Source organism: Microchirus variegatus, assembly GCF_963457635.1.
Source record: "Microchirus variegatus genome assembly, chromosome: 5".
NCBI lineage: Eukaryota > Metazoa > Chordata > Actinopteri > Pleuronectiformes > Soleidae > Microchirus > Microchirus variegatus.
In genome coordinates, this window is record NC_139806.1 from 4,924,664 (window position 1) to 4,947,102 (window position 22,439).

General features: G+C 39.6%; 6 protein-coding genes across 6 annotated transcripts; 1 reads left to right on the forward strand and 5 right to left on the reverse strand.

The window, feature by feature from the left end:
• Window positions 1-296: 296 nt before the first annotated feature.
• On the forward strand, window positions 297-707 carry LOC310927497 (histone H3.2; the record flags this gene model as incomplete). Its single annotated transcript, XM_083889798.1, has 1 exon — window positions 297-707. The coding sequence occupies one exon, from the start codon at window positions 297-299 to the stop codon at window positions 705-707; it is 411 nt and encodes a 136-aa protein (XP_083745924.1).
• Window positions 708-2,504: 1,797 nt separating this feature from the next.
• LOC310927503 (histone H2B) lies at window positions 2,505-2,879 on the reverse strand (the record flags this gene model as incomplete). The annotated part of the gene is made up of 1 exon (XM_083889804.1): window positions 2,505-2,879. One exon carries the CDS (start codon window positions 2,877-2,879, stop codon window positions 2,505-2,507), a length of 375 nt encoding a protein of 124 aa, XP_083745930.1.
• A 3,756-nt stretch (window positions 2,880-6,635) lies between these two features.
• Window positions 6,636-6,947, reverse strand: LOC310927505 (histone H4; the record flags this gene model as incomplete). The annotated part of the gene is made up of 1 exon (XM_083889806.1): window positions 6,636-6,947. The coding sequence occupies one exon, from the start codon at window positions 6,945-6,947 to the stop codon at window positions 6,636-6,638; it is 312 nt and encodes a 103-aa protein (XP_083745932.1).
• Window positions 6,948-8,227: 1,280 nt separating this feature from the next.
• LOC310927112 (histone H2B-like) lies at window positions 8,228-8,602 on the reverse strand (the record flags this gene model as incomplete). The annotated part of the gene is made up of 1 exon (XM_083889378.1): window positions 8,228-8,602. The coding sequence occupies one exon, from the start codon at window positions 8,600-8,602 to the stop codon at window positions 8,228-8,230; it is 375 nt and encodes a 124-aa protein (XP_083745504.1).
• Window positions 8,603-12,259: 3,657 nt separating this feature from the next.
• On the reverse strand, window positions 12,260-16,058 carry LOC310927956 (histone H4-like; the record flags this gene model as incomplete). Its single annotated transcript, XM_083890410.1, has 2 exons — window positions 12,260-12,376; window positions 15,864-16,058. 2 exons carry the CDS (start codon window positions 16,056-16,058, stop codon window positions 12,260-12,262), a joined length of 312 nt encoding a protein of 103 aa, XP_083746536.1.
• A 1,991-nt stretch (window positions 16,059-18,049) lies between these two features.
• Window positions 18,050-18,424, reverse strand: LOC310927955 (histone H2B; the record flags this gene model as incomplete). Its single annotated transcript, XM_083890409.1, has 1 exon — window positions 18,050-18,424. The coding sequence occupies one exon, from the start codon at window positions 18,422-18,424 to the stop codon at window positions 18,050-18,052; it is 375 nt and encodes a 124-aa protein (XP_083746535.1).
• Window positions 18,425-22,439: the final 4,015 nt, after the last annotated feature.

Sequence of the window (22,439 nt, forward strand, 5' to 3'; positions counted from 1 at the left end):
AGCCTCCTTTATATGTCCAAGAAAGAGGGGGAGACTCCTGCCAGACCAACCAGAGCAGAGCAGAAGAGGGGGGTTCACCCTGTGCTTTTCACAGGGACTTTTGTCCAATAAGCAGCGGGGCTTCAGGCTCCTCTGGGCGGCGCTGCGCTCCAGGAAGAGCCGCTCACCACCAATCAGGAGCCGGAGGACTGAAGCAGCGTCACCGTCTCACAGCTGCTCCCACAGTTTAAGAGCAGAGAGTCGCTCGTGTCTGCTTCACTTTTTCTTCTGTTGCAAGAAATTAGAAGCAGAAAATCATGGCAAGAACCAAGCAAACCGCTCGTAAATCTACCGGGGGTAAAGCTCCCAGGAAGCAGTTGGCCACCAAGGCTGCGCGTAAAAGCGCGCCTGCCACCGGCGGCGTGAAGAAGCCTCACCGTTACAGGCCCGGTACCGTGGCTCTGAGAGAGATCCGTCGCTACCAGAAATCCACGGAGCTGCTGATCCGAAAGCTGCCCTTCCAGCGCCTGGTCAGAGAGATCGCTCAGGACTTCAAGACCGACCTGCGCTTCCAGAGCTCCGCTGTCATGGCTCTGCAGGAGTCCAGCGAGGCTTACCTGGTCGGCCTGTTCGAGGACACCAACCTGTGCGCCATCCACGCCAAGAGGGTCACCATAATGCCCAAGGACATCCAGCTGGCCCGACGCATCCGTGGAGAGAGAGCTTAAAGTCAAAAACAAACAAACTAAACAAAAGGTTCTTTTAAGAGCCACCTCACTCTGAACTATAGACAACAGACCTCTGCTGATTCAAACAATATTGAATACATTAAACGTTTATTTACTATTATATTGTTCATTATGAATAATCAAGCATAATCTCGTAAGAACCCACACTAACTGACCAATCAGACCACAATTATCACAATTTTGTTGTTGTGTGAGCATGTGTGCAAGGTAAACCGCACATTTGATTTGGAAATATCATCCTGAATATCTACATTATATCATTTGTTTCATCTTGACACTCCCATGTCATTTGAATTTAATTTCCCTGATTTAAACATAGGATGTGATGATAATATTACTGATGTATTTTTAGAATGTCACATTTTATCAATCGACATCAATTCTCACAATCTCAAATCACAAAGTAATATATGGTCATGTACTGCAGTCAGAACAGTCACAGACGTGTATGGCCGATGTAAAAGACATTGTGTCAGAAACCAAATATAGTTTCTGACAAATAATCCAGAATAATATGGGAATAAAATAAAATACAAAGAAGAATGAATAGACATTAGAACAATAGACTACTATATTTACACAGGTTATACTATGCTGCTATATATATTATATTGAATAAGATTAATGGTATTATTATTAAAAATAATAATAATAGTGTTTGGCTATAGTGTGGAGTTTAAATCATTATCAGAGAGTGATGTAGAGAATTCTTCCTGTAACTAAGATGAGGGAAAACTGTCATTTCAAAAAATATTCTCTTTCCACAAGGGAACTTCTATTCATTTCATTTTCCCAAATGCTTAAGTGTAATCTAGTTTGATCAAGGGATTAGACAAACGAAATAAATATATACACATTAGTTATATACATATATATATATATACACATTTGAAATTATCAGAAATACAACAAGGTATTTCACAGTAGAGAAATATGTGATATTCAAATATTTTCCAAACGTAGTAATGTTTTTAAGGTTGGCAGTGATGATTTGATTTAGGTTAACTATAAATGATAAAAGGGATCTTTTTACTTGTTCATGTTTACATTCAAATTAATGAGAATGGTTTTGGAGAATATCTATAGATAGATGGATAGATTTATGAAGAGGGAACAGATCAGAGTATATGTGATTCACACTCTCTTTCTTAGTGAGCAGCGATCGTGGCTGCCCAGAGTGGAACTGCCGCGTTCTGTGATTCACTCTTGAAGTCGTTCGCCGACGCCGTCACTCACTCGTGAATCTTCGGCAAACGACGCCAGCCAACGTGTGCTGAGCGTGGAGGGAGCGACTAGTATGAAGAACTGTTGTGTCTGCTGTGATTCGTTCGCGCTGTCAGTACACTGACTCATTCATCATTCGCGAACAAACTGCGACACAGAGAACTGAACTGTGGACGTGACTCTCACGAACTTACTGACACACAGATAACTGGAGAACTGTGGCTGAGGATATGAATCTCGTTCGCGCTGTCACTCACTCAATGACTTGCGGTGCCTACTGCACACAGGGAGGACGCGAGTCCCATAGAACAGCACTGGGCTCCTGCTGAGCACTGAACAATTCGGTGAACGCTTATTTTTCAGGAATCATTTTAATGAATAGATTGTAGTAATTCCGTATACTCAAATGAACTGCCGATCCCATCACTAATGTGTATAAAATATATTACTTTTGTTTTCACACAGTATAAAGGATCATATTGGTTCTCTTAGATGAAGTGTGTGGCTCTTAAAAGAGCCGTTGTGTTGATGTGGTTGTTGAGGAGTCACCGTTTACTTGGAGCTGGTGTACTTGGTAACGGCCTTGGTTCCCTCGGACACGGCGTGCTTGGCCAGCTCACCGGGCAGCAGGAGGCGCACGGCGGTCTGGATCTCCCTGGAGGTGATGGTGGAGCGCTTGTTGTAGTGAGCCAGACGAGACGCCTCACCGGCGATGCGCTCAAAGATGTCGTTGACGAACGAGTTCATGATGCCCATGGCTTTGGACGAGATGCCAGTGTCGGGGTGGACCTGCTTCAACACCTTGTACACGTAGATGGCGTAGCTCTCCTTCCTGCTCTTTCTCCTCTTCTTTCCACCCTTAGCGGCGGTCTTAGTCACGGCTTTCTTGGAGCCCTTCTTGGGCGCTGACTTTGCGGGTTCAGGCATTCTGAGAGTTCACTACTACTCCGAAATGTATGAATAAGTGCAGGCGGGGGAGACTCTTCTTATAAAGGCTCCATGCAAATAGTACTGTGTGATCCCCCTCCTGTGATTGGCTGAATCTCTGACTGGGGGTTGGATGAGGAGGAGACTGTTTAGACATTTTAGAAAACACACATGATAGGAGAGCTACAATTATTTTCTTAATGATTAATCTGTCTATTATTTTTCCCGATTAATCGAGAAATAGTTTGGTCCAATAAAATGTCAGAAAATGTTGATCAGTGATCTAAAATCCAACCCCCAGCGAGAGATTCTCCCCATGCACTTTATCTAAGAGAGCCATAATTTATGCTTTATTTATGGTTTAAATCAACACATCAAGCAGTTTTTGTGTCTTTTGAGTTACCATTGTTTTATTACACATTAGGCAATTTGCCAAACTTAAACATTGGAAACAAATGTTTCCTCAATCATCATCAAATATTCTATTAATGATAATAATAATGCCATCTGTCTCATTCATGTGATTGTAATATATACATATAATAGCATTTTAACAACATAGTATAACGTGTAAATATATAGCCTATTAATATTGGTTGAATATGTTGCAAACAGTATTTTAATATGTTTTTATTAATCCAAAGTTGCTTTATTGTACTTCACCAATCACAGGACGCTCACTACATTATTATTATTGTTATTGTTATTAGTGTCTTTATTAATAACAATAATAATTATATATATGTATATTTACTGTATCTATTATTACACATCAAACACGATTATACCTGCAGATCAACAGTGAAAGAACAAACATAGTACAGACAAATCACAGCTATGAAACACTAGCATCATAATCGTTTTCAGTTACAAAATAAACAAGTAAATTCAATAAAACAATGAAGATACAAAATATTTACAGTAAACTGGAAAAATATTGATTAAATAATAATTATTATTATTCAACATTAGCATTAGAACATCAAAATACACTAAGCAAAGGAATTAGTGCAATTACTTTGTTTCTACTTCTATAAGACTTAATGTTAATATGTTAAGGCATATTCAACGTTTTCCCCACTTGTGCTTATTTTATGAGACAATGAATATGTTGAGGGACATTTTTTCTTATCTGTGGAATGAAGAGAAATCCTCACCATCTAATACACATTTTCTAAATTACAAGTACATATGAAAAACACTTTCCAAATGTTTCACAAGGACATGATTTCTCATGTATGAACTTCATAAAACTGTTTGACTGTAAATCAATTTCGTTTCACGTGTGTGAATCCTCATGTGCTTCGCCACAGCCGGAACATACCCAAAAGTCTTTCCACATATTTTACAGGAATAGGGCTTCTCACCTGTGTGAGTTCTTTGGTGGTCTGTCAAAGTACATTTTTTTCTAAAGCTCTTTCCACACGTTTTACACGAATATGGCCTCTCACCTGTGTGAATTTTTTCATGGCTCGTCAAAGTCGATCTATTTTTAAAACTATATCCACACGTTTTACAGGGGTACGGCCTCTCACCTGTGTGAACTCTCATATGTGCAACGAGAAATGATTTACGAAGAAACTTTTTTCCACAAGTGTCACATTTTGAAGTATTTTTAACGGTTTTACCCATCTTTGAGGTGTCACAGTTGTCTATTTTGTTCCCGTCACTTCTTTTCTGTGGATTTGCCTCTGCATTTCTATTAGACACAGAGTCAACGTGGTTACTTCCTTTGTGACCTCGACTCTCAGCTATAGGAGAACTGTGACAGAGGAGGTCACTGTCCGGTTCTGGTTCTGGTTCTGGTTCCGGTTCCATGTGGTCACTTTCTTCATTATCAGCATTAAGCATTAAAGTATCAGCCTCCTGATTCACTTCCAGCTGTTCTCCCTCATGACTGGTGCAGATTTCCTCCTGCTCCTCTTTAATCTGTCCTGACTCTGGTTCCTCTTGGTCCAGACTGGAGTTCCCCTCTTGGTCCAGACCAGAGTTCCTCTCCCGGTTCCAGAGCTGCTGCTCAGTGAGATCCCCCTCCTCTTTACAGACATGCTGCTGTGGATGCTCTATTCGCTGTAACTTTACTTGAGGTTTGCAAAAGATCTCCAACAGTTTGCGCTGACTATTCACCTCCTCCTCGAACTCGATTATGTTTTTTTCAAAGACTGAGAATATTTCTTCAGCAACAGCAGTTAGTCGCTCTGTGATTATTTGTTTCAAATACTGACGTGAAGACATCACTGCTTCTTTAAACATACCCCTGTAACCCAAAAAGCAAGGGGGTGGGGGAGAGACGCTTCTTATAAAGGCTCCATGCAAACACCACTCTGTGATCCCCCTCCTGTGATAGGTTAAATATCTCACTGCCGCTGGATGAGGAGGAGACTGTTGTCTTTGATTGAAACTGACTGGAGCAGTTTTAGAAAACATACATGATACGTTTTATTAAAGAAAGAAAACCACTAATGCCAATTAGTGCAAAAAAAAAAAAAAAAGAATAAGAAAGAAATAATATTTTAAATAACATTTTTCTGCTTTTGTATCAAGTCTAAATTCAGAGAATCATGACCATCAAATGTCTTACAGTCATTTTATCCTTCGTACAAAAGATACATTGTAGATTTATGTCATTTTACATTACATACGTACATTTTATTAAAGAAATGCATCAATATTGTCCTTCAGTAATTTCCTCAGACAGAAACCATTTAACATTAACCTGCCTCATCTCTATCTTCATGACGATTAGTTCTCTTTATCAAAGGAAGAAAAGGTGTTTTTCAATCTATTTAATGGAACATTTGAGAAGCTGAAACAAGAGACACTAAAATGTATTACTTCCCAGCACTAATTTTGTTATTACATTAAAAAATATCATGCCTATTTTTAAGTCATCCCGTTAATGTAGAGAAGAAAATAGTCTGTATTTATTTATACAATGTCAACTATTCAGTCGTTCGCACATTGATTCATTCATTCATACAGCACTGTATAGGAAGTGTTTATATTAATATTAGGCTGATCATTTTATCTTTGTATTTACCAAACCTACCTTTTATGAAATTGTTACCATACAATAACTAAAGTATTATGTAAAAAAAAAATGAGGGGATTTACCTCAATCTACAAATACCTAAACTTGTATTCAAAGTATTAAACCTTACATTACCTATAGCCGACGGTTCCCACTTAACTTAAACCCCATTTATAAAGTTGTGTATCGTTTTAATTACTATGGTCTGTGTTAAAAAAAAATGTTTCATCTATGTCTTTTTGTTTAGAGATTCATTATGCATCATAATCATTAAATACATTTCATTTCTAACCAATAAACGGCAAATCTTTCCCGAGCTATTAGGACTTTTTACACTGAACAGTAAATCATTATAGGAACTTTTCGCTCATTAAATTATGCTTAAACATAACTCTCTCGTTCAACGACTTTTCCTCGCCAGCTAGCTCGTCTGGCGCTACGTTTTACCGAGTGCGTCGACTAATTTGGTCCGGGCCACAATAAACATTTCCGCATGTATAAAAATAAATCAGTCCTGGCAACTAGGAACCTAAAACATTATAGAAAAACCAACCGACAATGTAGGGAAATTATAAATGCATCGGCATAATTTATAATAACAATGAATTAGGTTATGTAAAAACATATATTTATATACATTAGGATTGCGAGCTCTCAGAGACAAAGTGGTTGGCTCTTAAAAGAGCCGTTGTTGTCGTTTTGTTTGAGGCCAAAGTGAAGGGAGTTTAACCGCCGAAGCCGTACAGAGTTCTTCCCTGTCTCTTCAGAGCATAAACCACGTCCATGGCGGTCACAGTCTTCCTCTTGGCGTGCTCGGTGTAGGTGACGGCGTCACGGATCACGTTCTCCAGGAAAACCTTGAGCACACCGCGAGTCTCCTCGTAGATCAGACCAGAGATTCGCTTCACTCCGCCGCGGCGAGCCAGACGGCGGATGGCGGGCTTGGTGATTCCCTGGATGTTATCACGGAGAACTTTGCGGTGACGCTTAGCGCCGCCTTTGCCGAGACCTTTTCCACCTTTTCCTCGTCCACTCATTTTTGCTTGTTGTTGATAGAGTTCACAAAGAGATGTGATGCATTATGCTGAGATTCACGGCTATTCAAAGGCTGATTGAGGACCTGTTTGAAGACAGAGGCGCCATATTCTTCCTCTGTGGGTTTTCATGGTGGAAAAAGGAATCTATGTTGCATCAGCGCCCCCAACAGGAGAAGACAGTCAGTGACGCCACCGTTTGAGCTCCAAATGACCTAATTACTGTCCACACTTCTCATGAATTATGTATTTACAGGATGAGTTTTTCAAAGCAACAAATAAAAAAATGCTGTATTGTATGTGTTCTTTTTTTAAGTAGTTCTGTCTGGTTTCAAGTCTGCTCAGTGTTAATGTTTATCATAATCCAGAGAAACAGCCAGAGACAAATGGTTTCATCTGCACAAAAGTCCCTCATTCATCAGATGGGGAAAAAAGTGTGTTTCCTACAGGATGTTTTTCCTAATAGGAACTCAGACTTTATCCGGGACCAAAGCCTGTTGTTAAAAAAAGTTGGGCAATAGTGTGGAGTTTTTATCATTATCAGAGAGTGATTTAGATCATTGTTCCTATAACTAAGATGAGGGAAAACTGTCCTCATTTAAAAAAAATATATATATATTTCCACGAGGACCTTCTTAATTTTCCCAAATGCTAAAGTGTCATCAAGTTTGATCAAGTTTGTGCACACAAACAAGGAATTAGACAAATGAAATAAATATATACATAGAGGATATATATACACGTTTGAAGTTATTGAAAATACAACATGGTCCTCATCAGTAGAGAAATATGTGATATTTAAATGCTTCCAAACGTCATAATGTTGGTAACAATGGCAGTGATTTGTTGTTTTAGGTAAACTATAAATTACAAAAGGGATTCGTTTACTCATTTTAATACTTACTTGCAATGAGAATGGGAATGGGTTCGGAGAACATCCATCTATGGATTTATCCAGAGGGAACAGATCAGATGATATGTGATTCACACTCTCTGCTCAAAGCAGTTTGTCAATGGTCAAATCGTCAAAACTACTCATTATACAAGCAACTTGTGTAATCACTTATGATGAGAGATATGATGCGATGCAGTTTTTGTACAATTTGTAAGACGTACATAGTATCTACAGTATTTCCTAGAATTCACTTCGAGGATTGAAATGTACACGTGCATAAATACTACTTTTGATTTTCACACAGTATAAAGATCATATTGACTCTCTTAGACAAAGTGTGTGGCTCTTAAAAGAGCCGTTGTGTTGATGTGGTTGTTGAGTCCCGTGTTTACTTGGAGCTGGTGTACTTGGTGACGGCCTTGGTTCCCTCGGACACGGCGTGCTTGGCCAGCTCACCGGGCAGCAGGAGGCGCACGGCGGTCTGGATCTCCCTGGAGGTGATGGTGGAGCGCTTGTTGTAGTGAGCCAGACGAGACGCCTCACCGGCGATGCGCTCAAAGATGTCGTTGACGAACGAGTTCATGATGCCCATGGCTTTGGACGAGATGCCAGTGTCGGGGTGGACCTGCTTCAACACCTTGTACACGTAGATGGCGTAGCTCTCCTTCCTGCTCTTTCTCCTCTTCTTTCCGCCCTTAGCGGCGGTCTTAGTCACGGCTTTCTTGGAGCCCTTCTTGGGCGCTGGTTTGGCGGCTTCAGGCATCCTGAGAGTTCACTACTACACAGAAATGAATGAGTGACTGCCGTCGGAGGAGACTCTTCTTATTCAGGCTCCATGCAAATACTACTGTGTGATCCCCCTCCTGTGATTGGCTGAATCTCTGACTGGGGGCTGGATGAGGAGGAGACTGTTGTTTTTGTTTGAAACAGACTGGAGACGTTTTAGAAAACACACACGATACTAGAGCTACGATTATTTTCTTAATGATTAATCCGTCGATTATTTTTCTCGAGTAATCGCTCGGTCCAATAAAATACCAGAAAATGTCGATCAGTGTTCTGAAATCCAACCCCCAGTGAGAGATTCACCACTCCATCGTCACCTCCAAGTACACAAGCTCCAAGTAAGCACACACGAGAACTACAACAACCACATGCACTTCATCTAAGAGAGCCATCATTTATGCTTTACTTATGGTTTAAATCAACACATCAAGCAGTTTTTGTGTCTTTTGAGTTACCATTGTTTTATTACACATTAGGACGTTTGGCAGGATTTAAACATCATCATCAAATATTCTATCAATGATAATATTGCCATCGGTCTTTGGAAGCACATTTGTGCCATTATCCAAATTAAAATGCAAAAGAAGTGCTTTTTCATTTTCAAAAAGGAGCTGCATTTTGTGACTCCTAAATAAAATTAACAATCAATACTTCAATATGCATTTACATTTTCAAATTTAAGACTGCTCATTCTGTGACTTTATTTAGATGATAAAGAAAATGTCATTTAAGATTTCATTTTCAAAACATCCTCCAGCAAAAGGGTAACAAAATCCAATTTGAAATGTCAAATTTGAAAATGAAAATGCATTAACAGAAATGCTTTTTCATTTTCAAAAAGCAGCTCCATTTTAATCACAGAAAAGCAGAAATGCTGCCGTTTTATTATGATTATAGTTGTTATTGTGCTTTTTAAAATTAAATCTCCCGTCCTTCATCTTTTCTGAATATACACTCATGGTAATGGTAACATTACTACATTGTGTTTATGAACTTTATTCATTCTTTATTATTTTCACACTGTTAATTAGACAGGATAAACACTGAAGTAATCTGCTACTTAGAAAAATTCTATGGAATATTCTAATGTTTGTGTCCGTTAGCAAAAAGCTTGGTATATTTATAGTACGTGTTCAATTAATCTCTAGATATCTGTTGTTTTGATATTAGAAATTAGCATTAGAACATCAAAATACACTAAAACAAAGGAATTAGTGTAATTACTGTTTCTACTTCTATAAGACTTAATGTTAATATGTTAAGGCATATACGTTTTTTCCCCACTTGTGTTTACTTTATTAGACAATGAATATGTTGAGAGACATTTTTACTCATCTAAGTGAAGAGAAATCCTCACCATCTTATACACATTTTCTAAATCTAGGTACAAATGAAAAACATTTTGCAAATGTTTCACAAGGACATGGGTTCTCGTGTATGAACTTCATAAAACTGTTTTACTGTAAAACACTTTACACATGTTTCTAAGAGGTCTTTTATTGACTATCAAAGGCAAACTATAACACTTTCATTTCACATGTGAATACATCAAACCCGAATAATGAGCAAAACTCTTTCCCCTTTTTTTTTTTACAGGAATACAGCTACTCACCTGTGTGAGTTCTTTCGTGGTCTGTCAAAGTTCTTTTTCTTTGGAAACTCTTTCCACAAGTTTTACAGGAATATGGCCTCTCACCTGTATGAACTCTTTCATGGGTGGTCAAATTCGATCTTTGTATAAAACTCTTTCCACATGTTTTACATGAATATGGCTTCTCATTTGTGTGGGTCATTTCATGGATGGCCATAGACGATCTGGCTACAAAACTCTTTCCACATGTCTTACAGGAATATGGCATCTCACCTGTATGAACTCTTTCATGGCGAGTCAAATACGATCTTTGTTTAAAACTCTTTCCACATGTTTTACATGAATATGGCTTCTCATCTGTGTGGGTCATTTCATGGGTGGTCAAATTCGATCTTTGTCTAAAACTCTTTCCACATGTTTTACATGAATATGGCTTCTCATCTGTGTGGGTCATTTCATGGGTGGTCAATCGCGATCTGTGTTCAAAACACTTTCCACATGTCTTACAGGAATATGGCCTCACACCTGCGTGAACTCTTTCATGGCAAGCCAAATTCGATCTATGTTTAAATCTCTTTCCACACGGTTTACAGGAATACGGCATCTCATCTGTGTGAACTCTTATATGTGCAATAAGCCATGACTTACAAGAAAACTCTTTTCCACAAGTGTCACATTTGAAAGTATTTTTAACAGTTTTACCCGCCTTTGAGGTGTCACAGTTGTCTATTTTGTTCCCATCACTTATCTTCTGTGGATTTGCCTCTGCATTTCTATCAGTCACAGAGTCAACGTTGTTACTTCCTGTGTGACCTCGACTCTCAGCTACAGGAGAGTTGTGACAGAGAAGCTGATGATCACTGCCTGGTTCTGGTTCCATGTGGTCACTTTCCTCATTATCAGGAGTCAACATTAAAGTATCAGCCTCCTGATTCACTTCAAGCTGTTCTCCCTCATGACTGGTGCAGATTTCTTCCTGCTCCTCTTTAATCTGTCCTGACTCTGGTTCCTCTTGGTCCAGACCAGAGTTCCTATCCTGGTTCCAGAGCTGCTGCTCAGTGAGATCCTCCTCCTCTTTACAGACATGCTGCTGTGGAAGCTCTATTCGCTGTAACTTCACTTGAGGTTTGCAAAAGATCTCCAACAGTTTGCGCTGACGATTCACCTCCTCCTCGAACTCGATGATGTTTTGTTCAAAGACTGAGAATATTTCTTCAGCAACAGCAGTTAGTCGCTCTGTGATTATCTGTTTCAAAGACTGACGTGAAGCCATCACTGCTTCGTCAAACATGCCTCTGTAACCCAAACCGCAGGCGGGGGAGACACACCTATAAAGGCTCCATGCAAACACCACTGTGTGATCCCCCTCCTGTGATTGGTTAAATCTCTCACTGCCGCTGGATGAGGAGGAGATTGTTGTCTTCGTTTGAACCAGACTGGAGACATTTTAGAAAGCTACTACTTTTTATTAAAGAAACAAATCACTAATGCAAAATAAAAGAAGAAATAAATGTTGTGTAGCGTTTTGTCTACTATCGTCTGTGTTCTATGTTTCTATTTATGTCCGTTTTTGTTGTTTAGAGATTCATTATGCATCATAAACATTAAATACATTTCATTTCTAACCACGAAGCAGCAAGTATTTCCCGAGCCGTTAGGACTTTTTACACTTAACACAGTAAATATTTATAAGAAATGTTTGCACATCAAATGATGCTTGAACATATCCCTCTTTCGACGTCTTCTCTTCTCCAGCTAGCTCGTCTGGCGCTAAGTTTGTTGATTAATTTGGCCCGGGCCGCGATAAACAGTTCCGCATTTATAGAAAAAAAAAATCAGTCGGTGCAACTCGGAACCTAAAACATTAGAGAAAAAAAACCAACCGACAATTTGGGGCAATTATAAATGCATTGATATTATGAATTAAGTTATGTATAAACATATTTTTTAGATGCATTAGGATTGCGAGCTCTTAGAGACAACGTGGTTGGCTCTTAAAAGAGCCGTTGTTGTGGTTTTGTTTGAGGCCAAAGTGAAGTGAGTTTAACCACCGAAGCCGTACAGAGTTCTTCCCTGTCTCTTCAGAGCATAAACCACGTCCATGGCGGTCACAGTCTTCCTCTTGGCGTGCTCGGTGTAGGTGACGGCGTCAAGCACAGTCTGTAGGTGACAGACAAGCACAGACTTCTATTTAGTCACAGTTTCTCTGATTTTGTCCGAAAAATCCTATAAAAGTCACGATGTCCGGTAGAGGGAAAACCGGCGGACATCGTCGGTTTTGAGATAAAAGAGAGGCTTTGGTGAGCGAGAGTCACAGTTTGTCTGAATTTGTCCCAAAAATCCAGTCAAAGTTACGATGTCCGGAAGAGGCAAAACCGGCGGAAAGGCCGTATAAATATATATATATTGAAAAAAAACCAACAAACAAAATCGACTTTGAGAGTAAACTCTCTGAACTGTGGGTTTTTCCCTAACCACGTTGCGCCCGGCTGGGCAGCAGCAGCCATCATGACTGCACCAACTTACTCATCAAAGTTTGGACAATTCTGGGTGAGATTAAAATACACGGGAGAAGGCGAACCTCCTGATCGAGATCACATCGGTGAGGTTCTCCTGTTCGATTCATCCTGGATCAGCCCGGTAGATGTATACTCCTTTATAGCCCTTCCAAACAAAAAGGACTATGAGTTGTGCTTCTACAGTGAAGCTTCTCTTAGGAGATTCATGGAGGTACAGGCAAGGGATTCTGCGGATCCTAAATGGAGTGGATGGACGGTGGAGTCGTCCATTCAAACAGACGTACTAAATGTGGTGGTAAAATTCTGGACGGGCAGAATCCCTGACCAGGACATTGAATTATATATCCGCAGATATGGGGATATAATTGCCCCGATTTACAAACCTACGGATAAGTTCGGGATCTGGTACGGTGTGCGGAAGTACAAAGTGCGTTTGAAGAGAGACGCGGACGGCAACCTAATCCAGATCCCGAATTCTATCTCCCTCGGTCCATATAATGGACGAATAATATACCCCGGACAGACAAACTCCTGCTTCATCTGTGGTTCTCTCGACCATCAGGTCAAGCAGTGCTCCACCACAAAATGCTGGAGATGCGGTTGCCTCGGCCACAAATCCAAGGACTGTTCCGCAGAGGGTAACTGTAGCCTTTGTGGAGAAAAAGGCCACATTTTTTTCACCTGCCCGGTATCATACGTCAATAAAACCAAGACCACCACCCAGAGGGGAAATCCTGCTGAGCCGACACAACAGCAACGGCAGCAGCAGGAAACTCTGTCAGATGTGCAGCTACAGCGAGACCAGCAGCAGCAGAAGCAGCAGCAGCAGCGAGACCAGCAGACGCAGCAGCAGCGAGACCAGCAGAAGCAGCAGCAGCAACGAGACCAGCAGCAGAAGTGGCAGCGAGACCAGCAGACGCAGCAGCAGCAAAGAGACCAGCAGACGCAGCAGCAGCAGCAGCGAGACCAGCAGACGCATCGGCAGCGAGACCAGCAGCAGCGAGACCAGCAGACGCAGCAGCAGCAGCAGCAGCATGATCAGCAGCAGCAGCAGCATCAGAAGCAAGACCTGCAGGCGCAACAGCAGCAGCAGAAGCAGCAACAGCAGAGAGACCACCAGCAGCGGCAGCGACAGCAGCAGCAGCAATCTTCTGGTGTCCCACCACAACAAGAAGATCAGCAGCAGCATGGTCCATATGGAGACCCCCAGCAGGCCCACGTCTCTACTGACCGTCAACCTGAAGACATCCCTCTGGAGGGATCCAGCTTCTCAGGTGAAGGTAGTTTTAACAATCTCAGCGGATCTGAAAGTGAATTTTCAAACAGTGACAGTTATGAAAGTGCAAGTGAGAGATCCAGTGAGGACATCAGTCCCTCCGGTCTGACTCCTGGTCAGCGAGCCAGCAGATCCCCACTGCGCCCTCAGACTGACGCTGAGAACATCCCTTATAATAACAACCCCCCTGAGTCTGATGAGGATGATGAAACACCTCTTGAAGAGGCTAAGAAAAACAAAAGAAAAGCGCACATAAAATATAAGTTTAACAAAAAACGTTTAGAAGATGGTCCCACACCATAGCCTTCCCCCTAAAATTACATGACCTTTCTAAAAATTGCATCTTGGAATGCCTGCGGCATCCAATCAAATGCATTTAGAGCCCAAAAAATGGCATATTTATTGAAAACGGACTTTGACATAGTGTGTTGTCAAGAACTGAGGCTGAAAACGAGTAAAGATGTAGCAGAGGTGTCCAACATGTGGACGAAAGGTCTATCAATAATATCTATAGGGGAAAATAGTGCGGATGGTGTGGGTATCTTTTTTAAATCCATGGACGTTACTGTTATTAGGAGACGTGACTTTATCCCGGGCAGATTGATAATGGTTGATTGTTTTTATAAAGGAGAAAAATGTAGGATTATTAACGTGTATACTGCCCCTGAAAGAACCAAAAAGGTTCAACTTTTTAAGAGACTCAGGGAAGTATATGGGGGTTGGTTATAAAATAATATTGTGTGGCGATTTTAATACAGTAACAGAGCCAAACGATAAAGTAAGCTCAAGAGCTTTTAAACTCGGCACAGAGGGCAGATTGTTAATGGATATTTGTAAAGAAGCCGAGCTGACGGATGTCTGCAGACGCATAGATCCTGTCGGTATTCAGTTCACACGTTTTGACTCTCAAACAAAAACACGTATCGACAGGATTTATGTGTCCAAACATTTTAAAGTGGTTCAGTACAACACCATTTTAAACAGTCTCTCTGATCACCTGTTGGTTAAAACCTCTTTATCTTCAGGATCCTCTGAAACCAGAGGATTTTGGAAACTCAACACTCATTGTCTCACAGATAAGAATTTATTAGTAGAGTTAGAAGAAGAAATTCATAAAATAACACAACTAAAATTATTAACTAAATCTAATATCATATTATGGGAACTGTTAAAACATAGAATTAAAGATTTTTTCAAATTTAAATGTAGAAAAATAAATAAATTAAAAAACATTAAATATAACAGATTAATGGAACGATATATAGATTTCAAACAAATGAAAAAAAGATCAAACTCTGAGGACGAAATCATGTCAAAAATAAAAACAGAAATAGATCAATTAAATCATGAAATATTATATAACATGTATAAACAAACCAATATTGATAATAGAGGAAATCTGATCCATACCCTTAAGGCGAAACAGAAACAAACTCAGAGTAAATTCATCAAATCAATTAAAAACCGTGACGGCGATGAAGTTTACGAAGAGAAAGAGAAAAGACAAGTGATCAGAGAACTCTGTGCTGAAGATTATAAGAAAATTGAAATAGACACTGAATGTACAGATATTTTACTAGAAGAGATTCCATCCTACAATTCTCTGGACTTCTCACAACTCGTGGGAAAAATAAAAAATGACGAAGTAAAACTAGCGATTCAACAACTGAACGTGGGTAAAAGTCCCGGCCCTGACGGTCTGCCCACTGAATTCTACCAATTATACATGGATGACGTCATTGACCTGCTCACGTCCATGTATAATGAAGGTTTGACCAGAGGCTGTATGGGGGAACTTTTTATATGGGAATAATGAATTTAATGTATAAAAAAGGTGGGCGTCACGGATCACGTTCTCCAGGAAAACCTTGAGCACACCGCGAGTCTCCTCGTAGATCAGACCAGAGATTCGCTTCACTCCGCCGCGGCGAGCCAGACGGCGGATGGCGGGCTTGGTGATTCCCTGGATGTTATCACGGAGAACTTTGCGGTGACGTTTAGCGCCGCCTTTACCGAGACCTTTTCCACCCTTTCCTCGTCCACTCATTTTTGCCAATTTTTGATAGAGTTCACAAAGAGATGTGATGCATTATGCTGAGATTCACGGCTATTCAAAGGCTGATTGAGGACCTGTTTGAAGACAGAGGCGCCATATTCTTCCTCTGTGGGTTTACATGGTGGAAAAAGGAGTTTATGGTGCAGCAGCGCACCCAACAGGAGAAGACAGTCAGTGACGCCAATGTTTGAGCTCCAAATGACCTAATTACTGTCCACACTTAACATGAATTATGTATTTACAGGATGAGTTTTTCAAAGCAACAAATAAAAAAAGCTGTGTTTTATGTGGTTTTTTTTTTTGTAGTTCTGTCTGGTTTCAAGTCTTTATCATAATCCAGAGAAACAGCCAGAGTCAAATGATTTAATCTGAACAAAAGTCCCTCATTCATCAGATGGGGAAAATAGTATGTTTTATACAGGATGTTTTTCCTAATATGAACTCAGACCTTATCCGGGACCAAAGCCTGGTCCTAAAGATTTCCGACAGCTGTGACCAGAATTTCGTCAGTTTGGTGGGAATAACTGGATGACAAAAAACACAAACGTTACCAGTTAATTAATTAATTTAAGTAAATGCCCTCTTTATTACGACTACCATAATAAACGGTGATTTCCTGTTGTCAGAGGCGACAAAGTCAAAGTTTAGTGCTTAGTGCTTCAGCAGAAACAGACAAAGCACTCGCCCGATTATTACAAATATACAAAGGAATGAATGATGGTATGATGGTAAAATGAAGACCTCACTTTAGATGAAGACAAGAAATATTACTTGCACTTTTCCTTCACATCTTTAAGCTTTTAATTGTACCGTGAATATTCCCTTCATTTTTTTGAAAAAACAATTTTTTTTAATGCTAGAAGAGAGAGCTTTAACTCTACAACAAACAAACAAAAGGCTCTTTTAAGAGCCACCTCACTCTGAACTCTAGACAACAAACCTCTGCTGATTCAAAATTGTTCAAACAATATTAAATAAATTAAAAGTTCCTTTACTATTATATCGTACATTATAAATAATAAAATATTATTTGTTACAGTATTCTGAAGATCAAAGCTGTCAACTTCATTAGAAAGTCGTGTTACCTTTATTAACTAAAAGCCAACTGTTTATGTAGGGTGTTTTACTCCTAAGTAAATGAGTGTCATCTCGTAAGAACACACGCTCATTTGTCCTTGAATTCTATTCAATTAATAGACACAGGCTACTATATTTACACAGGTTATACTTTGTTGTTAAAATAAAATTGGGCTATAGTGTGGAGTTTATATCATTATCAGAGAGTGATTTAGATCATTGTTCCTATAACTAAGATGTCTTCATTTCAAAGATATTGAGCTATTTTCCCAAATGCTAAAGTGTCATCAAGTTTGAGCACACAAACAAGGAATTAGACAAATGAAATAAATATATACATAGAAGATATATATACACGTTTGAAGTTATTGAAAATACAACATGGTCCTCATCAGTAGAGAAATATGTGATATTTAAATGCTTCCAAACGTCATAATGTTGGTAACGATGGCAGTGATTTGTTGTTTTAGGTAAACTATAAATCTAAAAAGGGATCTGTTTACTGGTTAATTTTAATACTTACTAGCAATGAGAATGGGAATGGGTTCGGAGAACATCCATCTATGGATTTATCCAGAGGGAACAGATCAGATGATATGTGATTCACACTCTCTGCTCAAAGCAGTTTGTCAATGGTCAAATCGTCTAAACTACTCATTATATAAGCAACTTGTGTAATCACTTATGATGAGAGATATGATGCGATGCAGTTTTTGTACAATTTGTAAGACGTACATAGTATCTACAGTATTTCCTAGAATTCACTTCGAGGATTGAAATGTACACGTGCATAAATACTACTTTTGATTTTCACACAGTATAAAGATCATATTGACTCTCTTAAACAAAGTGTGTGGCTCTTAAAAGAGCCGTTGTGTTGATGTGGTTGTTGTGGAGTCCCGTGTTTACTTGGAGCTGGTGTACTTGGTGACGGCCTTGGTTCCCTCGGACACGGCGTGCTTGGCCAGCTCACCGGGCAGCAGGAGGCGCACGGCGGTCTGGATCTCCCTGGAGGTGATGGTGGAGCGCTTGTTGTAGTGAGCCAGACGAGACGCCTCACCGGCGATGCGCTCAAAGATGTCGTTGACGAACGAGTTCATGATGCCCATGGCCTTGGACGAGATGCCAGTGTCGGGGTGGACCTGCTTCAACACCTTGTACACGTAGATGGCGTAGCTCTCCTTCCTGCTCTTTCTCCTCTTCTTTCCGCCCTTTGCGGCGGTCTTAGTCACGGCTTTCTTGGAGCCCTTCTTGGGCGCTGACTTTGCGGGTTCAGGCATCCTGAGAGTTCACTACTACACAGAAATGAATGAGTGCCTGCCGTCGGAGGAGACTCTTCTTATTCAGGCTCCATGCAAATACTACTGTGTGATCCCCCTCCTGTGATTGGCTGAATCTCTGACTGGGGGCTGGATGAGGAGGAGATTGTTGTCTTGGTTTGAAACAGATTGGAGACGTTTTAGAAAACACACACGATACTAGAGCTACGATTATTTTCTTAATGATTAATCCGTCAATTATTTTTCTCGAGTAATAGTTTGGTCCAATAAAATGCCAGAAAATGTCGATCAGTGTTCTAAAATCCAACCCCCAGTGAGAGATTCACCACTCCACCGTCACCTCCAAGTACACAAGCTCCAAGTAAGCACACGAGAACTACAACAACCACATGCACTTCATCTAAGAGAGCCATCATTTATGCTTTACTTATGGTTTAAATCAACACATCAAGCAGTTTTTGTGTCTTTTGAGTTACCATTGTTTTATTACACATTAGGACGTTTGGCAGGATTTAAACATCATCATCAAATATTCTATCAATGATAATATTGCCATCGGTCTTTGGAAGCACATTTGTGCCATTATCCAAATTAAAATGCAAAAGAAATGCTTTTTCATTTTCAAAAGGAGCTGCATTTTGTGACTCATAAATAAAATTAACAATCAATACTTCAATATGCATTTTCATTTTCAAATTCAAGACTGCTCATTCTGTGACTTTATTAAGATGATAAAGAAAATGTCATTTAAGATTTCATTTTCAAAACATCCTCCAGCAAAAGGGTAACAAAATCCAATTTGAAATGTCAAATTTGAAAATGAAAATGCATTAACAGAAATGCTTTTTCATTTTCAAAAAGCAGCTCCATTTTAATCACAGAAAAGCAGAAATGCTGCTGTTTTATTATTATTATTATAGTTGTTATTGTGCTTTTTAAAATTAAATCTCCCGTCCTTCATCTTTTCCGAGTTTTAAACTCATGGTAATGGTAACATTACTACATTGTGTTTATGAACTTTATTCATTCTTAATTATTTTCACACTGTTAATTAGACAGGATAAACACTGAAGTAATCTGCTACTTAGAAAAATTCTATGGAATATTCTAATGTTTGTGTCCGTTAGCAAAAAGCTTGGTATATTTGTGTGTTCAATTAATCTCTAGATATCTGTTGTTTTGATATTCGAAATTAGCATTAGAACATCAAAATACACTAAAACAAAGGAATTAGTGTAATTACTGTTTCTACTTCTATAAGACTTAATGTTAATATGTTAAGGCATATACGTTTTTTCCCCACTTGTGTTTACTTTATTAGACAATGAATATGTTGAGGGACATTTTTACTCATCTAAGTGAAGAGAAATCCTCACCATCTTATACACATTTTCTAAATTACAGGTACAAATGAAAAACACTTTGCAAATGTTTCACAAGGACATGGGTTCTCGTGTATGAACTTCATAAAACTGTTTTACTGTAAGAGGTCTTTTATTGACTATCAAAGGCAAACTATAACACTTTAATTTCACATGTGAATACACCAAACCCAAATAATGAGCAAAAATCTTTCCCTTTTTTTACAGAAATACAGCTACTCACCTGTATGAGTTCTTTCGTGGTCCGTCAAAATTCCTTTTCTTTGAAAACTCTTTCCACACGTTTTACAGGAATATGGCCTCTCACCTGTATGAACTCTTTCATGGCGAGTCAAATTCGATCTTTGTTTAAAACTCTTTTCACATGTTTTACATGAATATGGCTTCTCACCTGTGTGAACTCTTTCATGGCAAGCCAAATTCGATCTTTGTCTAAAACTCTTTCCACATGTTTTACATGAATATGGCCTCACACCTGCGTGAACTCTTTCATGGCGAGCCAAATTCGATCCTCGTCTAAAACTCTTTCCACATGTTTTACATGAATATGGCCTCACACCTGCGTGAACTCTTTCATGGCAAGCCAAATTCGATCTATGTTTAAATCTCTTTCCACACGGTTTACAGGAATACGGCATCTCATCTGTGTGAACTCTTATATGTGCAATAAGCCATGACTTACAAGAAAACCCTTTTCCACAAGTGTCACATTCGAAAGTATTTTTAACAGTTTTACCCGCCTTTGAGGTGTCACAGTTGTCTATTTTGTTCCCATCACTTATCTTCTGTGGATTTGCCTCTGCATTTCTATCAGTCACAGAGTCAACGTGGTTACTTCCTGTGTGACCTCGACTCTCAGCTACAGGAGAGTTGTGACAGAGAAGCTGATGATCACTGCCTGGTTCTGGTTCCATGTGGTCACTTTCCTCATTATCAGGAGTCAATATTAAAGTATCAGCCTCCTGATTCACTTCAAGCTGTTCTCCCTCATGACTGGTACAGATTTCTTCCTGCTCCTCTTTAATCTGTCCTGACTCTGGTTCCTCTTGGTCCAGACCAGAGTTCCTCTCCTGGTTCCAGAGCTGCTGCTCAGTGAGATCCTCCTCCTCTTTACAGACATGCTGCTGTGGAAGCTCTATTCGCTGTAACTTTACTTGAGGTTTGCAAAAGATCTCCAACAGTTTGCGCTGACGATTCACCTCCTCCTCAAACTTGATGATGTTTTGTTCATAGACTGAGAATATTTCTTCAGCAACAGCAGTTAGTCGCTCTGTGATAAACTGTTTCAAAGACTGACGTGAAGCCATCACTGCTTCGTTAAACATGCCTCTGTAACCCAAAAAGGGGGCGGGGGAGACACACCTATAAAGGCTCCATGCAAACACTACTGTGTGATCCCACTCCTGTGATTGGTTGAATCTCTCACTGCCGCTGGATGAGGAGGAGACTGTTGTCTTTGACTGAAACAGATTGGAGACTTTATTTATTTATTAAAGAAACAAATCACTAATGTCAATTAATGCAAAATAAAAGAAGAAATAAATATTGTGTAGTGTTTTAATTACTATTGTCTATGTGTTCTATTTTTTCCAGCTAGCTTGTCTGGCGCTACCATGGATGTATAATATGAACTGGATAGAGCTCTGCCTTGAAGACAATTTTTGCATGGTGGCCACTGTGGGTACTGCAACAAAAAATCCCATGGAGCCCAAAAAGCAATTTTCCCATTGATCACAATAGTAAAAGAGACGCGTGTAAAAGTGTCCACAGGACACCTCGAGACATGGACACGGGCTTTTATAAATCTTTACATTATATTTTTTTAATTTATGGAGTTTCATGTTTGAAAAATATTCCTAAAGGTCATAAAAAGTCCAGACAAATCTTATTTCTCAGTGACGTCACAGCTGTGTACGAGCACAGCCAAGCGCGGTCATGTGGCGTCTCGGGAACAGCGCTGCTGTCAGTGAACCGTACGATATGAAAACTTCATGAGAAATGTGAATAAATGAAGACAATGCGGGGTTTTCCGTTTACATTTTTAAAATATTATGACAAAGCAAGTTTTAGTTGTTTATTCGGCGCTCATTAACATTTATTTTAAAACGTATTATCGATGTATTAACGAGCTGCTGTGTGGATTCATTGAGGAGAGGAGACTGACATGCTGCACTTTATCACTGTGTTCAGTCCCGGACATCGTGACACTGATGATGGTGTGAACTGTGGAGCTGTGACCGTGTGATGCACTGAGACCTGCGGTCACTTCACCACTGATTCCCGGGGAGGATGTTTGTCTTATCGTCACTATCGGTTCATAAAGGTACTGGGGAGTTATAAAACTACTTTAACACGTTGTTATTGTTCATAATAATAATTATACAATTATATAAGGGAAATCAGACAAAGACAACATGATTCCTGTAACACATATAAAGTAATAGTCACGGTCCTAACCCAAATAAACCAATTTTATTGATCGTTTAATCTTTAACTCCGTCATTGTACTTTTCAGCTTCACTATATTCACTTCGATATCGTTGGTTTTGCATTTATTTACAAATCCATGGTTAAAAGCCGAAGTTAACGTGACGGCGATATTCATTAAATCCGCTAGCTCACGTTATTAGCAT